At 55.1% G+C, this 16,451-nt stretch overlaps 7 protein-coding genes across 7 annotated transcripts; 3 read left to right on the top strand and 4 right to left on the bottom strand.

The window, feature by feature from the left end:
* Positions 1 to 673: 673 nt before the first annotated feature.
* On the bottom strand, positions 674 to 2,242 carry SETTUDRAFT_148068 (uncharacterized protein; the record flags this gene model as incomplete). The annotated part of the gene is made up of 3 exons (XM_008025196.1): positions 674 to 1,937; positions 2,084 to 2,121; positions 2,176 to 2,242. The coding sequence occupies 3 exons, from the start codon at positions 2,240 to 2,242 to the stop codon at positions 798 to 800; spliced, it is 1,245 nt and encodes a 414-aa protein (XP_008023387.1). The 3' UTR covers positions 674 to 797.
* Positions 2,243 to 3,311: 1,069 nt separating this feature from the next.
* On the top strand, positions 3,312 to 4,506 carry SETTUDRAFT_148066 (uncharacterized protein; the record flags this gene model as incomplete). The annotated part of the gene is made up of 3 exons (XM_008025195.1): positions 3,312 to 3,718; positions 3,776 to 4,321; positions 4,387 to 4,506. Exons 1-3 carry the CDS (start codon positions 3,380 to 3,382, stop codon positions 4,504 to 4,506), a joined length of 1,005 nt encoding a protein of 334 aa, XP_008023386.1. The 5' UTR covers positions 3,312 to 3,379.
* Positions 4,507 to 4,641: 135 nt separating this feature from the next.
* Positions 4,642 to 6,515, bottom strand: SETTUDRAFT_159883 (uncharacterized protein; the record flags this gene model as incomplete). The annotated part of the gene is made up of 7 exons (XM_008025194.1): positions 4,642 to 4,910; positions 4,967 to 5,056; positions 5,114 to 5,345; positions 5,408 to 5,714; positions 5,782 to 6,142; positions 6,210 to 6,291; positions 6,354 to 6,515. The coding sequence occupies 7 exons, from the start codon at positions 6,513 to 6,515 to the stop codon at positions 4,642 to 4,644; spliced, it is 1,503 nt and encodes a 500-aa protein (XP_008023385.1).
* A 571-nt stretch (positions 6,516 to 7,086) lies between these two features.
* SETTUDRAFT_148062 (uncharacterized protein) lies at positions 7,087 to 7,824 on the top strand (the record flags this gene model as incomplete). Its single annotated transcript, XM_008025193.1, has 1 exon — positions 7,087 to 7,824. One exon carries the CDS (start codon positions 7,087 to 7,089, stop codon positions 7,810 to 7,812), a length of 726 nt encoding a protein of 241 aa, XP_008023384.1. The 3' UTR covers positions 7,813 to 7,824.
* A 631-nt stretch (positions 7,825 to 8,455) lies between these two features.
* On the top strand, positions 8,456 to 11,175 carry SETTUDRAFT_46320 (uncharacterized protein; the record flags this gene model as incomplete). The annotated part of the gene is made up of 6 exons (XM_008025158.1): positions 8,456 to 8,601; positions 8,676 to 9,058; positions 9,128 to 9,213; positions 9,267 to 9,907; positions 9,966 to 10,136; positions 10,196 to 11,175. 6 exons carry the CDS (start codon positions 8,456 to 8,458, stop codon positions 11,157 to 11,159), a joined length of 2,391 nt encoding a protein of 796 aa, XP_008023349.1. The 3' UTR covers positions 11,160 to 11,175.
* Positions 11,176 to 11,293: 118 nt separating this feature from the next.
* Positions 11,294 to 12,920, bottom strand: SETTUDRAFT_106549 (uncharacterized protein; the record flags this gene model as incomplete). The annotated part of the gene is made up of 4 exons (XM_008025192.1): positions 11,294 to 11,571; positions 11,633 to 12,200; positions 12,302 to 12,591; positions 12,653 to 12,920. 4 exons carry the CDS (start codon positions 12,918 to 12,920, stop codon positions 11,294 to 11,296), a joined length of 1,404 nt encoding a protein of 467 aa, XP_008023383.1.
* A 609-nt stretch (positions 12,921 to 13,529) lies between these two features.
* On the bottom strand, positions 13,530 to 15,325 carry SETTUDRAFT_105997 (uncharacterized protein; the record flags this gene model as incomplete). Its single annotated transcript, XM_008025191.1, has 8 exons — positions 13,530 to 13,902; positions 13,951 to 14,131; positions 14,179 to 14,293; positions 14,344 to 14,486; positions 14,536 to 14,661; positions 14,716 to 14,809; positions 14,860 to 15,121; positions 15,171 to 15,325. 8 exons carry the CDS (start codon positions 15,323 to 15,325, stop codon positions 13,530 to 13,532), a joined length of 1,449 nt encoding a protein of 482 aa, XP_008023382.1.
* Between the last annotated feature and the right edge of the window lie 1,126 nt (positions 15,326 to 16,451).

Raw genomic sequence — 16,451 nt, 5'->3', positions numbered from 1 at the left:
CAGCCTCAATAGCTCTACTATAGATACGATTGACCGTACGAGGATGAACACCAGTAAGTTCAGAGATCTGTGATGTAGACTTGCCAACAGAAGGTGACTTTAACGCCACAATTAAGGTGCGGGTGTAAGGATCAGTATTAGGAGACATTGTAACGATAGATACAGACAAATCGTACAGCTACTCAGCTCAAAGGTGGGAGTTGCGCCAAGAAGAGTTATGCCGAAGCGCCGAGATTAGCGTGGGACAAAACTTTTGTGAGGCACCTCCGTACTTGGGCTACTTATCCAGTGACCAACAAGCAAGGAGCCTTTGACGAGTCGCTGCAGCTTGGACAGCTCCCGCAGCGACGGCGACGGCGACGACAACCGAACATAGCCGACGACATGTTGGGTGAGGGAAAAGATGAAAACATTATCCGAGGCACGCCAGGCCCAGTGCTGGCCCAACTGAGGGGAGGGCGGGGTTAAGCAGGCTTAGTTCCGTTGCCCCTGACGCTGGAACCATGTCGCATTGTGTCACGTGCATGACTGGGAGACGGGTTGACATGCACCGAGAATTCGGAGTGGTAGTGGTAGTGAGTGATGTTGACATGGTTTTATATGTAGTGATAGGTGGTGTATTGCTCCGCAAGAGAACCGAGATGGCGGGATGATGCACGTGGTGACCCCGCCTCTACCATGTATGCTGTATGTATGTATGTAGTTAGCAGCTAGTAGTACTCTACCATCCATCAGGTAAGGGCTCAACCGAGACTGCTTTCGTAAAATCATTGACAAGAAGCAAGCCCGGCCTGTGCTCAAGCCTCGTTCTGCGTCTTGCTCATGCCCTTTGTAAAAAGAGGACTCTGTCGGACGCGCTCCCAGTCGTGCAGCATGGCCGTGTTGGCGGTGCAGTCCCTGACCTCGGCGCCGCCTCGCTTGATCATTTCGTCCTCAAAGGCTGTCATGGTAGCCTGCCTGTCGTCGCCGGCAGCCATCCTTTTGATGGCCTCGCACAAATTTGCTGCGTCGGTGACCGAGTGGTTCAGGCCCTGTCCGCGCTGATACGTCATTGGATGGCAAGCATCGCCGACCAGGGTGACGCGTCCACGGTGGTTGTCCCAGCGATGGCCGTCCAGGCCCGGATCCCACTCTGTGAGCCCGAGATTCCAGACGGAGGCGTCTTCTGGGGTCCATTCATAAGCACTCTTCCAGGGGTCGCAAAAGTCTTTGGCAAACTCCTTTTGCTGGGCAAGGAGCTGGGCGTCGGACCAGCTCTTGGCCGCCTCGTGCTCCTCGAGCGTGCAGCGCCACGAGATGTAGTAGAAAAAGGTCCACGACGAGGGGTCGTCGGCGTCGGGGGCGTGCTGCAGGCCGAAGAAGGCAAAGAGGTTGTTTGGATGGGCCGATGCCAGGTAGAGTGGGTGGAAGGACCGGAGGTAGAGGGCCTGATGCTTTGAGAATGTCGAGTGGACAAACGTCGCGGCATACGGGATGTGGCTGATTGCACCCAGCTCGCGGCCCAGCAGCATCTCACGCGTGGCCGAGCGAGCACCGTCGGCACCGACCAGCATGCTTCCCGTGGCCGTGGTGCCGTCAGCGAAATGGGCCGTGACCGAGAGGCCGTCGGGTGCATACGACACGGCGTGCAGGCGCTTGTCGTAGTGCACGTCGACACGGTGGGCGAGCACGTCGCGCAGCTTACTTCTTCGCAGGCGGTAAAAGGGCCCAAACGTCATGGCGGCGATGAGCTCGCCCGTGTCTCCGCGGAGCCATTTGAGCGTGTCGTGGTCCTTGGTCGGCACGCTGGGATCGACCTGGAGGCTCTGGATGCCGTCCCACCAGGCGTCGGGCATGAGGCTCTTGAGGACGGGGGCGCCCCAGTGCAGGCCCATGTTCCAGTCGCGCTCGCCATGGCGGGCGGTGTTCTTCTCGAAGACGGTACACGGGATGCCGGCCTGGCGTCGTGTCAGCGCCAGACGGACGGTACCGTGTCGGATGCATCCCTCCACACGGGTGCTGGCAGCACTCACACTCGCACTCGCACTGGCACTGGCACTGGCACTGGCACTGGCACTGGCACTCGTCACTGGACAGTACATACCTTGCGGAGGCCTTGGGCGAGCGCCAGGCCCGTTATTCCTGCGAATCAGTGAGAGGGCGGCGGCAAGCAGGCGTGCGGCGTAGGCGGCGTACCAGAGCCAATGATGAGGATGGGGAGGGGGGGATGGTGTGGTGGGCCGCGGACAGCTGCCTCGCCCATGGCTGCGACGGGAGGAGTGGATTCGAGGTGGAGGGGGGTTTGTGTGTGTGTGTGTGTGATGATGATGATGATGATGATGATGCTGTAGCTATGGGGAGAGGGGGGGAGAGGGGGGGCGGCGTGGGGGAGCAGCCAGCCTGAGCCCACCAAATTGGCGCGACAGCCGCGCGGGCCGATTGCAGGCCCTATGGGAGGGGCGGGCGAGTCTCATCATGGCGATGCTGATTGGTGGCTGGTGGCTGGGCCGCGGCTGCGAGGCGATGCCAAGACGCGCTAGCCAGCTTGCGCGGGCAGCGCTTAGCAGCACCTAGCCGCCTCCTATTCACCCTTGCGTTCCATAAAGCACTCTCTTGCTTGTTCACAAATAATCTAAACGCTAATGGCAGACAGTACGAGTTTTACGCTGATGGAAAGCTTACTAGCAGTGCAGAGGATAAAGGCAGGTGTGTATGTAAGTATAGACATAATAGCTAAACTGAACAAAGGCGCAGAAGTATATCAACACTCTAACAACAGCCACAACTAAAAAGATGCAAGTTGAACCAGAGAGCAGGCCTGCCCAATGCAGTTAGCGCATGCCGCGCGGGGTGCAATGGCAGGAATCCACGTATCGTGCGCGGGGTGAGGTGGCGCGTCTGACATACATACAGAGCACATGGATACATTCCCCCCGACCACGACGACGACTACTACTGCTACTGCTACTACTACTACTAATACCCCCCGGCGCAGCCAGGCCTCGACGAGCACGCGCGAAAAGGGCCGATCTGCACGATCGCCTCGGGGATGGTGCGCGAACGCGGCGCCATAGCGGCCCCTGTTGGCCCTAGGTGTAGGTGTACAGTAGGTGGTGGTAGCACGAGTTAGACGACGGCCGGTTGAGACGCGGCGCTCCCGCACACACTGTCCAACCCCCAAACTATCTCACCCCCTCGCCTCGCCGGGCTGCCTGATTCTGAATCTCTCCTTCACCTCCCCTCACCTCCCCTCACCTCCCCCCTCTCGCCCCCCGCCGCCTGCCTTCTCCCCCGCCGCTCGCACAACTGGCATCTCCCCACGGCCATGGCCCAACAACACGACGCCCCGCCACCTGCACCTCTACCTGCACCTGCGCCTGCACCCGCCCCCGCCCCGGACATGGACTCGGACTCGGACTCAGACCCAGACTCAGACGCCGACCAAGCAACCATCCACGACTCTTCGTCCGACTCGGGCTTCGACAGCGGCAGCCTCCTCGGCGACGAGACCGACTCGCTCGCCTCGTCCATCCTCAACCACCGCATGGAAAACGGGCGCCAGTACCACGCATACCGCGACGGCGCCTACTGGGGCCCCAACGACGAGCTGGCCAAGGAAATCCTCGACTTTGCCCACCACATGTATCTCCTGACGCTCGACCAGAAGCTGCATCTGGCCCCGCTGCACCACCCGCACGCCATCCTCGACTGCGGCACCGGCACCGGCATCTGGGCCATTGTGAGTCTCCTTCACCGCCACACACACACCCCTCACCCACTAACGCCATCGCGCCAGGACATGGCAGACCAGTATCCCGAGGCAACCGTCACGGGCACCGATCTCTCCCCGATCCAGCCCGAGTGGGTTCCCCCAAACTGTCACTTTGAGATTGACGACGTCTCGCTGGAATGGACCTTTCCCCCCGACCACTTTGACTTTGTCCACATCCGCGAGCTCTTCGGCTGCATCCCGGATTGGGACTTTTTCTTCGCCCAGGCCTTCCGCCACACCAAGCCCGGCGGCTGGATCGAAATCGTCGAGCACTCGGTCTGCCCCGTGGCCGACGACGAAACCATGGGCCCGGACCACTTCTACCACACGTGGGGGCACGTGGTCGTCGACATGGGCAACAAGTTTGGCAAAAGCTTCACCATCTGGGAGGAGAGTGCAGACCGAATCCGCAAGGCGGGCTTTGTCGACGTCACCGTCGTCGATTTCAAGTGGCCCATGAACGGCTGGCCCACCAACGCCAAGCTCAAGAACATCGGCCGCTGGAACCAACTGCGCCTGATGGACGGCGTCGAGGGTTTCATGTTGCGCTTGCTGACCCAGGTCGGAGGGGTAAGTAGTACTAACCAACTGCGCTGTGTGCCACCATGCTGCCAGCCTCGACTAACTGCATGCAGTGGTCCGTTGCGCGCGCTCAACTGCACCTTGCCCAGATGCGCAAGGAATTGAAGAGCTACAAGGCCCACGCATACCTTCCTGGCACCGTTGTCTACGCACGGAAGCCGTTTGTCACGTGAGGCGACCTTGTCCATGTTGCCGTCACATTGAGACCATTACCTGCTACTCACTTGCACTAATGCGGCAGGCAATCATCCACACACACACACACAGCCACCGCTCCGTTTGTTAATTTCACGGATAAGCCGAGATACTTATAGATTCGGTCCAGCTTTAGCTACCTTGACTCTGTCTATATTACAAAAGGGCTTCTTCGCACTGGTCTCGCACTGTTCCCGGTAGGCAGTGAACATGGCCTCTATGTCTGCACCCTGGAGCTTTGCAACGCGCTCTGGCGTCACGCGGAACGGCTCTGGCAGATTCGGATATGACGCAGCCAGGCGTGGTTGGCGGAACACGAAACCTATGGCGTCGAGTGCGAGGGGCGCTATGTGTGCCGACGACAAAAGAATCCGGGGCATGCCTACATGTCGGTTTAGAATACAAGACGTCTTGCTGGCTATGGGGCCTTCTACGCACCGTGTCCGTTGAATCCAGCATTGATGAATTGGCCGGGGTGAGATGGCAGGGGTCCAACAAAGGGAAAGCCGTCTGGGCCGGTATCGTGGACTAGAAAAGAATCAGCCAAAGCAACAAGATGATGTGCAGTTGGGATGCGAGACGTACGTCCAGTCCAAACGCCACCCTCGTTGTCTTGCTTGCCCAACTCTGCGACGCTGGGTCCCGGCCAGTCCTTGACGTCTGACGCTGCCCACGTCTTGTAAAAATCGGGCACGCCGGGAATCTGGATTTCCTCATTGTTGCTAAAGAGGCTTAGCTCGGGGTGGTGCACGCGGACCTGGCGTGCGCCGCCGACGATGATGGTGTTGTATGGTGGTGGAAGTTGGAGATGGTAGTTCTGCGTCATGTGAGCATCTCCCTACCAACCATGTGCGCCGACTTGCAAGCGGAGGTACTTACGTTGACACAGTTGTCCCAGTGCTGAGCACCAGTATGCTTGATGAAGCCCTCGGGGGCTTTGACGGCCGCTACAGTACACACCTGGGGCAAGATGAGCTTGGTGAATTCGGGCAGCAAATGCGACGCCCATCGGTTGGTCGTGTGAATGACTGTGCGAGCGCGCATGCTTCCTCTCTCCGTCGTCACGTTGATCCAGCCATCGGCACTGCGCTCAGACACTGCCGTCACGGGCGTGTTGGCATGCAGCTGCACATTGCCTGTCTCGAGCAGGATGCGCAGCAGGGCGTGCACGAATTTGTACGGCCATCTGGAAAACTTTGTCAGAAACGGATCAAGGCAAGGCGCACACCAACAATGGAGCAAGTCTGACTGACATGGATGCCGACGGATGCACTATGGCCGCCATGGCTCCCTTCATCTGCGTAAACTCTTCGGCCTGTGCAGCATCCTCAATCACTCTGCACACTTGAGCGACTTCGTCGTCATCACCGTGGTCGGCACGGAGCTCGTGGAGTGCTTTGGACAGCCGGGCCCACGCCTCGTCGGTCATGGCGGCGTCAAACGTCTCGCAGTACTGCAGGCATATCTCGGCCGTGATGCCTTCTTCCTGCGCCAGCTCCTTGAATGCAGCGAGATGGGCCATCTCGTGCTTGATGAGGGCCATTGCGCCGTTGGGCCCAAAGCGCTCGCGCCAGATGGGATAGCGAGAGTATGCATGTGGGCGCAGCTGGCCCCCTGTTGATTTGTTCAATTATTTGCTCGTCTTGGTTGCTTTTCATGTGCGCTGGCTGTGCTTGCTTACCATTACGCCCCGTCGCACCGCCACACACATCGCGGGCCTCTAGAATCGTCACCTTTGGCTGGCGTGCAGTCTTCTCCGTATACTAAAACAAGACTCTTAGATTACCAAACACAGTACGTCGACTACCGGGCCAGCGGCACCAACCTTGTGGATCCAATAGGCCGTCGATGCACCCGCGTACCCACTACCAATGATGGCAATGTCCGTCTCGGCAGGCAGTTGCTCGCTCGAACGAAAGTTGCGCAATTGAGACTCGGCGGCCTCGATCCAGTACGACTTTGTCGGCTTAGTAGATGGCAGCACCATGGCTTCTGGTTGTTGTTGTTGTTGTTGTTGTTGTTGTCGTCGTTGTCGTCGCCGTCCTTCTTCCTGCTCTTCGCCCAACGGTGAAAACACAAAATGAAAGTGAATCAGATTACCGCAGCTTGATCAGATAACTCGGCCTCCATATAAGTCACAACAGCAAGCAAGATACTGGTAAAGTACCGCAATGGCGCCCGGGAGTCGAGCCGGCCACGAGTGCCACGGCCTCTGAGGCCAACGGACCGACGACCGGCCCGGGTCTGATAAGCTGCGGGGTTGCTGACCTGATGTTCCGACTGCTGCTGCTCTACCCCATCCTCCTGCCTACTGTACATACAGGCTTTTTTGCCTACTGGCGCCGGCGGCAAACCACGTCGACAGTCGGACGACCAGGCCAGCCAAGGGAGGAATATACGCACGTATTACTAGTCTGTGTGCGTGTGCGTGTGCTTGTCCTTGTCCTTGTCCTTGTCGGCTCGCCACAGATAGCTCTCTTTCTCCACACTCCACACTGACACCACGCATTGCCACGCATTTCCCTTCCATTCTTCCCACTCCCAATTCAACACGCAGAATGGCCCCCCAGAAGCACGTCGTCTTTGACGTCGTCGGCACCTGCGTCTCCTTTGACGCATACTACGAGCGCATCGATGCCGTCCTGGGCCCCCAGCTGCGCCAGCACACGGTTACCCCGCAACACTTTGGCTTCACCTGGCAAACGGCGGCAGAGCTCGAGTTCACCTTTCTATCTATCCAGGGCAGCTACAAGCCCTACAAGGACGTGCTTCGCGGCCTCTTCTACCGCACCCTCGCTCTCTGTGGCGTGGCCGAGCCCCGCAAGCTGGCGACCGACGACCAAAGAGAGCAGTGCATCGAGGGCTACTCGGCGCTCCAGATCCGGCCGGGCTGCCAGGAAGCCTTCCAGGTGCTGCGCGACAACGGCTTCACCATCTGGTGCCTTACCACAGGCGACGTGCAGCGCGTAAGAGGCTACTTTGAGCGCGCAAACATGGACATGCCGCTCGAGCACTTTGTCAGCTGCGACTCTGCGGGCGTGGCCAAGCCGGCGCTCGATGCCTACCGCGTCGTGTGGGATCGCCTGGGTGCAAACGACACAAAGTGGTTTGCGGCCGCGCACATGTGGGACGTTTCGGCCGCGACCAAGGTTGGCTTTCGCGGTGCATGGTGCTCTGTCTATGAGCATGAGCCTTGCTTGGACGTGTTTAGTGAGGCCAAGATGGAGGTTGTGACGGATTCCCTGGTCGACATGGCCAACGGCATTGTAGCAAAGTCGTCATGATACCGTAATGCCATAGCCAAGTGCGAGAGTTGCTTGAGTGTACTGGGACGAGAGTGTGTTCGTGTTCGTGTTGGTGACGCTGCAGCAGACAGGTAGCCTCGCTCGCATGCAACAAGGGCAGTGCATAGTAATCCATGCGTGGAAAGGTCAGATTAGCCGACGAGATGCATGTGGTGTGGTATGCAGGTAATGCTCGACGATTACTACTGCTACGGGGATTGGGCGGCGCTAGAGCACAAGCAGAAGCCGGGCTGAGTGCTTGATGTTGATAAGAGTCGCAGTCGACAAGCCGATGCCAAGCGCCAAGCCACGCTAGCCCCGGCTAGGCCCGGGCGGGCGGGCGGCGGCTCTTCTATTCTCCGGCCTCCGTTCTCCATTCTCCCAAGTCTGCGCCACTCACACTCACACATGCTCCAAACCTTGACGTCTGCTCGCCCACACCCACGCGCCGTTGGACCAAGCACCCGCTCGCCGCGCACCACCACCATGCCCCCGGTCACTGTCACTGTCGCCGATGGAATGACTCGATGCTGCATCCATGCATTTATCCATCCATCCGCCCCATAAGACGGCAGTTCCTCTATCACTATCGCGCGTATTGGTCACGTGCCGGACCGGACCGGTCCGGTCAAGATAAATGACCATGACCGGCACGGTCCCACAAAGTGTCCAACTCTCGCGACACGCCAGCACAAGCAGACACTTCCGGTCCAGCATGGAGCCTGAGAACCCAAGACCCACCAAGAAACGTCAGTTGGCGGCACAAGAGCGGCAACGGGCTGTGCGCGCGTGAGATGATGCCTCCCTGCCGCGTCTGGTGCAGCAACGTGCCACAAAGACAGGCGCTGACTCCTTCTGCGCAGTTGTGACGAGTGTCGTCGCCTCAAAGAAAAATGCGAGGGCGGCACGCCGTGTAAACGCTGCCGCCATCTACGCCGGCCGTGTGAATTCAACAATCCGTCTACTGTGACGTGGCGGCGCGGGGCCGACTCTGCCGCCTTGTTGAAGGAGCTCAAGGACCGCGTCAAGTACATGGAAGCCATTCTGCGCCACCATTTGCCTCGAATCAACCTCGATGTTGAGGCTCTGCGGCAGACATGCGAGTCCCTCCCTTCTTGGCCCGACCTTGGCCAAAGTAGCGTGCCCGCCATGCCCCTAGAGCCCGCCGTGGCACCGCCAGCTTCCGAGAGTCCGGGCATTGAAGACGAAAACTGTACAGTCGAGTATGTCGACGACACTACAGCTCGTATGTCGGCACCATGCTTCACACGCGCTAGCTACACAACGCTAACCAATGGCTCGTGTTGCGCTGCAGACTACTCTGGTGAATTCTCGCATTGGAACTTTTCCATGCACATCAAACGCAACATAGACGACCTCATCTCCAAATCCAACGTCAAGGTGCGTCAGGCTGCGTGTACATTTCCATGTTTGCCCATGCTCATGGCGACTAGACCTTGGAAAGCATTGAACGCATACCAGACTTCTATCGCGTTGCGGAGCCGGACCCGGCTTCGACTTCCATCCGGGACCTTGTTGCTACCTTACCGCCCCGTCCAGTGTCGGCCTTCTTGGCAAACGTCTTCTTCACGCGTGCCACGAGCATCTACTACTATGTCGATAGCAACTGGGTAAAGGAAACCTTGGATCATCTCCACCGAAATTCGGCCCACCTGAGCTCAAAAGATGTGCCTGCAGCTTGTGTGGTGCTCATGGTACTTGCCGTAGGTACCCAATATGTCCACCTGGAAACTTCAAAGCAAAACAACAACAAATGTGGGCGCAGAGGCCCAGCAAACCTAGAGACTCCTGTTAACTGGGAGCTCGACATTGGTTGCACCTTCTACCGGCAGGCGGCAAAGTCCATCTCGGAAGTCATACACTCTGGCTCTCTGCTCAGCGTCCAGGTCTTTCTACTGCTTGCTCTTTACAACTTACCAATAGATGCATCCGGATTGGGCTTCGTCTACTCGAATCTAGCCATCAAGGTGGCCATACAAAATGGCATGCACCGAAGGCTTTCGCGGGGTGTCTTCGATACAAAGGCTAAGGAAATGAGACGTCGCATCTGGTGGACGGCGTATTGCATAGAAAGGTGTGTACTGCGTCTTGTCAAGACTGCACAAATTTTGCTCACTATCATGGAATTGCAGAAAGATTGGCATATACCACGGTCGCCCAGCATCTATCCAACGTTCTGATATCGATGCCGATTTTCCCACGAGCTTTCACACGAGCGGAATAGATGATGATGACTTTGACGCAACCGGCCTCCTCGAATCCATTCATTTGACTTGCCAGGCCGAAGCATTTCTCTACCAAATGTGCGTCAATAGGCCGTTAGAACTGTGCTTCAAAAGACTTTGGTTGACCATGCTCCTAGTTCTCAACTTCGGACATGTCCAAGATCCGAGGCTGGCACAATCATGGACCGCATTACACAAATGAAGACGAAATTGCAGCGTCCATGGGCTGCACGCCACCAAAACGTAGACCATTTGGCATCTCGTGCGGCACTGCATGCTCGTTTAGAGTGTTGCCTGTTACATATATTCATTGGCCGGCCCTTTGTGCTAGCCCATCGTCAAGTGCGGCCAGACAACCAGCACCGTGATCCCAACGCCACGGAACATGTGTCGCGAGCGCCAAAAGCGACGGCGGCTAATTCGCAGATCAGGTGGAATGTCTTGATTGATGAATGCGTCTCGGCTGCAAATGAAGCCATTGATATCTGTAGTGGCATGCAGACGGGCGGTATGGGCCTTGCAAGGTCATCCTATACCGAATACAGCGCCTGCCGGGCATCGCTGTTGGTCTTGATCGCTTACAGCATTTGCCGACGCACCAACGACTTCTCAAACAACTTGCAAAAAGGCCTTGATGCCATAAGGGAAATGGCTTCGGTGGGTGACTCTGCGCGTTCAGAAGTGTCTCTTCTCGAGACTCTGGAACAAGCACTACATCGGCTCCAGGACTTCAATGTAGAATGTGATGATGGTGCGGAAGACGCAGTAGGAGAGTCAGTCCAAGCGAGCTATCAAGGACTCCTGGACTGGTACACAAAAGCAGCCGGGTGTATCAACCCTCGTGCCAGCACATCGATCCCAACGGCTATGGACTCGCACGGCGCAAGGGCGCCAGTGCTTGCGCCCCACCCCCAGCCCGGGCCACACGGAAACGAGTTCCCAGCAGCCGGTGCTGCGGATGGTCCTGGCATTGATGAATATCCCTTTGATCTCGATCTACTGAATATGGACGGTAATATTGCTTTCTTTACGTCGGATTTCAACGACCATGGCATTGTCGAAAGCGAACTGTTCGAGAACTTGCTATGTATGCCAAGGTGAGGCTTGCGTCGATTACAAGGCATTAATCTCGCAATATCATGCAAGAATTTTGCTCGAGTCCATATCATTGCGCCGTCAGAGGGCATGGGATGCACTTTGCTTGGTTCATTTCGCCAGTGTACATACCCAGCCGTCTAGAGTCTGGCCTGAACCGGCTCACTTCCCGCAACCTGCTGCCACGCCTCGAGAGATGCATGCTTTTTCTGCTCAAACCACCTTTCTTGCGAGATGCGATATGGCGCTGGCAGATCGACATTTTCCGCATCCCCTGTCATGACCATGGACGCGATGGCTTTTGCTGAAAGGAAGATTTGGGGCATGCCGTGTCCGCTGAAGCCCGCGCATATGTACTGGCCGTGCCTCCCGACGGCAGGCCCAACATAAGGGAACTCGTCGTTGGAATAGCCCATGACTAGTGGGAATCGAGGGTTAGCCAGAGCCCTCCAGTATCGCCGTCAAGACGGATGACTTACTGCCGCTCCAGACTTCTTCTGTGCGCATACCGCTGTCTTCCCACCCGTAAAAGTGTCGCTGCATGTAGCCATCGAAGTAATCCGGCCCACCCTTCATCAGCCTGCTGTCATCTGCCACGTCAAACCACTCGTTCAGATCCTTGTAGTAGTCTCGGCGTCCGCCTCCCACGATTATGCTGCCATCGGGTCGCGGGATCATGTAATCATATTCAAACTCTGAGAAACGCATCATATAGCTGTCGGTGAGCCTCGGCGCCGTCGGGCTGGCAAGTCTCGCCACCATACCCCTGACTGGCACGATTTTCCCTTTCATCTCTGGAACCAGGGCAGATGTGTATGCGTTGGTCGCGTAGATGACCGTGTTGGTCTTGACTGTGCCACGCGGAGTGTCGACTTCCCAGCGGAAACCCTGGTCTGCTGCTTGTCGAACCTGGGTCACTGGTGTGAATACCTGTAGGTTTACCCCCAGGGATATGGCCTTTTCCAGAAGCCTAGTCACGAGATGGTAAGGCGCAAGGCGAGCCGCGTGATATGTGTGGCACGACAAGGCGCCCTTGATACCAGACACCTGGGACAGAGTCAGCCAAGATGGATTCTTGTTCGACGCCACGATATCTGCAATAGACCCCACAATCCACACGACAGCTTCTGTTGCCATGCTAGACGTACCTCTTCCGCTTCCTTGCCAGCAAAAAAACTGATCATCTTGGCTGTGGAGACGTTGGCCTTGGTAATCTTGTCAATCGTGGCTCTCATCTTGTCCCGGCCCTCGGGGTAAGTGCAAACGTCTATAACCCTGGTCTCTTCAAAGTCGCAGTCGATGTTCTCACGCTCGACCAGCTCTTTGACTGCATCAACCTGGCGCTGCTCAAAGGAAGCCACGTGTTCTGCAGCCGCTTGTCCATGAGTGTCCAACACAGCCGCTGCTCTCAGCAACGGATCTGGCTTCAGATGACCACCTGTGTGCGCATTAATATTCCGAAACGCCTTGCCATGTTTTGGAGCATTTGGACCACTGACCATTGCGGCCGGTCGCGCCAGAGCAGGCCTCGCGCGCCTCGAGAATTAATATCGACGGCATTGGTCGATTGTCCCGCAAACTCTCCTCGACCAGATGGTGGACGATTGACGCGCCCACATAACCGGCACCAATGACGACAACATCAGCCTGGGGAACAAGTTCGGCAGTACTGCGATGGTTGTCGACTGAGCCTGGCTGTCTTCTCCAATAAGAGGGCAAGGCATTGGCTACTGGAAATCGGTAGGAACTACGCTTAGAAGCAGGCATGGCGGCTGCGGGATCGGAAAATTCTTGCAACTTTGTATGTCTTGCGGCAAGTGGATATATCCTGCGAGGGAATACTAGTAATATTGACGATGCGGGCCGTCGGCGGGTGCAAGCTGTGTTGCCCCCCCGCCCTCTGTGACCGGGCCGGCCTTCGGTATTAATGGTACGAAACTAAGTACCCAACTAAACACTCGATCGCCCGCCGCCACGTGTTGTTCAACTGGATCCACCTTCGAACTGCTTTTGCCTTCCGAGTACTACTACTAGCACCAATAGTACATGCACGTCTCACTCTCATTCTTACTGGCTTTCCATGATCGGACCGGTTCTTTGCCGGAGCTACTTGACCAAGGACAGCGGTGAATGAGTAGTTCCAGCGACACTTGAGCTCTCCACCAAGCAATCTCTGGGAAAGGAAATCCACCAGGCCTGCGTGTGCTGCTTGCCTGCTTCACGGCCTTGGTGACATGTGGCATGTGGCCATCACATCCGCAGGTGCACATGCAGGCATCAGAAATTCCACAACAGAACAACACGTGATATTCGTCTATCCATGTATTTGCACAGACTCTCCCATGTCCAAATTACTCTCGAGATATGCGCGTATCCTTATTTGCCTTTCGAAGAGTCAGCAAGAACCACTTCATGCTGCTTGGTGTGCTCTTCTACTGTGTGCGCTAGCTCTTCAGGCCTCCTTGGCATTTTGGTGATCAACAAGGATATGCTAGGTATCGTGAGAACCAGCAGGGCAAGGTTGACGTAGAGTGGAATGACGTGATGGATGTGGTTTGCTGAGCTCAGCCCATACGCAACTGCTTGACCTGCAGTCTCAAAGGCACGGAACACGCCACCGGAACGCGAAGCCCTTCCGACATCATCAGAGAGTGTGCTCAAGATCCAGTACAAAGTAAGCTGAGTCCAGTAGCCTGAAACGAAGATAATCAGGTAGGGCATATAGGCTCGGGCCCATTTATGCGAATGCCTGTCACCATTAGCCTGGGTAGTTTTCCGCCCCATTCAACAAACTCACAGTCGGTAATCCAAAGCAATCTTATCTGGTAGCACAGCATACTCGACTGCGATCCAAATGAAGCAGCCCATCTGTAGCAGCCCCCATACCGACATTGCCGTCCACGCACGGCGCCGCTGCGACCACCGAGGCGTGTCAAGTAGCTTGCCAAACAGTACTACCGATGGAATAGTGATAGTCGCTGCTTGGATCAGTATACGCAACAAAACGTACAGTGAGCCTACTTACGGACGATCAGAGACGAAAGGGCACGGGCGCGGACCGAAAAGTGAAGTGAGAGATAGGTACCCATGGTTCCGCCGTAGAAGAAGGAATAGAAGGCAGGGATGAATATCAGCCATGTCTAGACCCGAGTTAGTCTATTCAACTCCACCCCCAGCTATCCTTACCTACCTTGAGTTCCTTCAGGTAAGACCATAGTGCCAGAAATTCTTCCTTCCACGAGACCTCTACACTCATGTTGACTGGGCTGTTGTCCCTGCGGCGCACTTTTGACGTCGTTGACAACAAAAGAGCCCAGATGAATCCAGAGCATTCTAGCAATCATTAGCATTGGTGAAATGAAGTTGGAAAATCCAACAGTACCAAAGCCAACAAATATGAGGTACGTTGCCCAAGCAATACCCCCACCCTTTGAATCTGTATGGTTTGTCGAAAAGTTGATGGCACCGCCAATCACGCTGCCCGAATTTCGCATCGCGGACCACACACCTGTGAGTACTCAGCACTGGTATCCAAGTCTGCCTTGATTCGATTCAAACATACCCAAATAAAACCCTCGGTCTTCTGGCTTTGGATACGACAACATAGCCGTCGTTTCACCCACGTAGAGAAAACCGCCTCCGATACCTTTGATGACCTGCTCAGATTAGCAGTTTTCGATACCAAACCCAGGTCGGTCTTGCATACGTTGGCCGCCAGAAGATATGCTTCATTATGATATCTAGCGTTAACATAGTACGAAGATCCTTGCAGGGGCATGGTCAATGCTGCTATAACGCAAGCCCATTTAATGCCAATCCTATTGATAATGGGTCCGCCGATAATGGTGCTAAAGAAGCTCATAGTGTAACTCAACGAATTGGCAAGATTCGCAAGCCATGGCGAAGACAGCCCACCGCCGCCCAGGTTGGTTATAGCATCTGACATGGCAGGTCCGACAAACGACAGCCTGATGCCATGGTCAATAGGTTGTCTGCACATCTAACGAGGCAACTCACGCTCCAAAAAGAACCATCTGAAACAAGACGCTTCGGAAGAGTGTCCGAAGCGTGTAGGCGCGGCGTTCTTCGACAGTACCGACCGCGATGTGGACTTGATTGTCGTCCATGGTCTTGCTGACCTCTTTGTCGTCTTTGATTGGATGAGAAGCCATGGCCTACTTCTGGGCATGGAAAATGAGATGCAGGTACGCCGGGCTTGGATTTGCAAAATGTATAGTTCTCACAGGGCCCAGTTATAACCAGGTTTTGTGGGGTACCCCGCAATCAGCACAGATAAGGGATTCACCGGCCCGGTCTCTAGTGCACAGTAATCTCCACGCGTGGATGTCTTAGATAAGTCTATCATCGGCCCGGGTTTCAGGCCCCATTATTAGACCGCATACTTCCACAAAAACGGCTTGTTGAACTGATAGTGAGTATAAAGCAACAGACTGATAACGGTAATGCAGCAGTCTTATCATCTTCCCGTGAAGTCCCTATCTTGATTATCACCTGGCTACTTGGGTAACATATGACAAAGTCTTTGACAGTTGCTGCACAACGTTGAGGGAAAGGTTTGAATGATGATTTGAACCGTGGATGAATCAAGGTTCATATGAAGTATAATATAATCAATTTGCTTGGGCAGAGATCACTACATGGGAAAAGGTGAAGTTGAACGTCGACATATCTCTGTATGTCTTTAGAGTGTAGGTTACATTTCAAATCCACTGACATCACAAGTTAGTATCATTCAATGGATACATTGATCTTTGAGTTGTACAGCGCCTATTGAACTGATAAGTATACGGCATTGTAACGGGCTGAACGCCCTTCGCCTCCCATACTCGTCTACGACCTCGTTTACTCCACCTGCCCGGCCCGATTGTTACCCTAGCAACCAGCATTGTATATAGATAGCTACGTAGCCGAGAGCTTAGCTCTCTATCGAATACAATCTTGTTACCTTGGCCTGTCCGATCGTGCTCCCCGAGCTTAAGACTACCCTCCGGGGTCGAGCCCCCTTACAAGAATCCACTTATATAGTATTTTTAAAGTATAATTTAGGCCTTATAATATAGCTTAAATTAACTTTAGTCTTTTAGGTAGTACTACTACTAGCGCCTTTTAATAATCTTTTATAAACGCTTAGATATTCTTTACTAGTAACTAGTTATAAAAAAAACTACTTTTTTTTATTTATTTTATTCTCTACTAACTTTCTTAATTAAGGTAGTTCTTGTACTAAAATTTAAAAACTTAAATTTATAGTCTTATTTTTAATTAATATTATACTAG

The sequence above is a fragment of the Exserohilum turcica genome (genome assembly GCF_000359705.1).
Source record: "Exserohilum turcica Et28A unplaced genomic scaffold SETTUscaffold_14, whole genome shotgun sequence".
In the NCBI taxonomy this organism is placed as follows: Eukaryota; Fungi; Ascomycota; class Dothideomycetes; order Pleosporales; family Pleosporaceae; genus Exserohilum; species Exserohilum turcicum.
The sequence above is the reverse complement of the archived record's forward strand: the minus strand, read 5'-3'. Positions and strand labels throughout refer to the sequence as shown.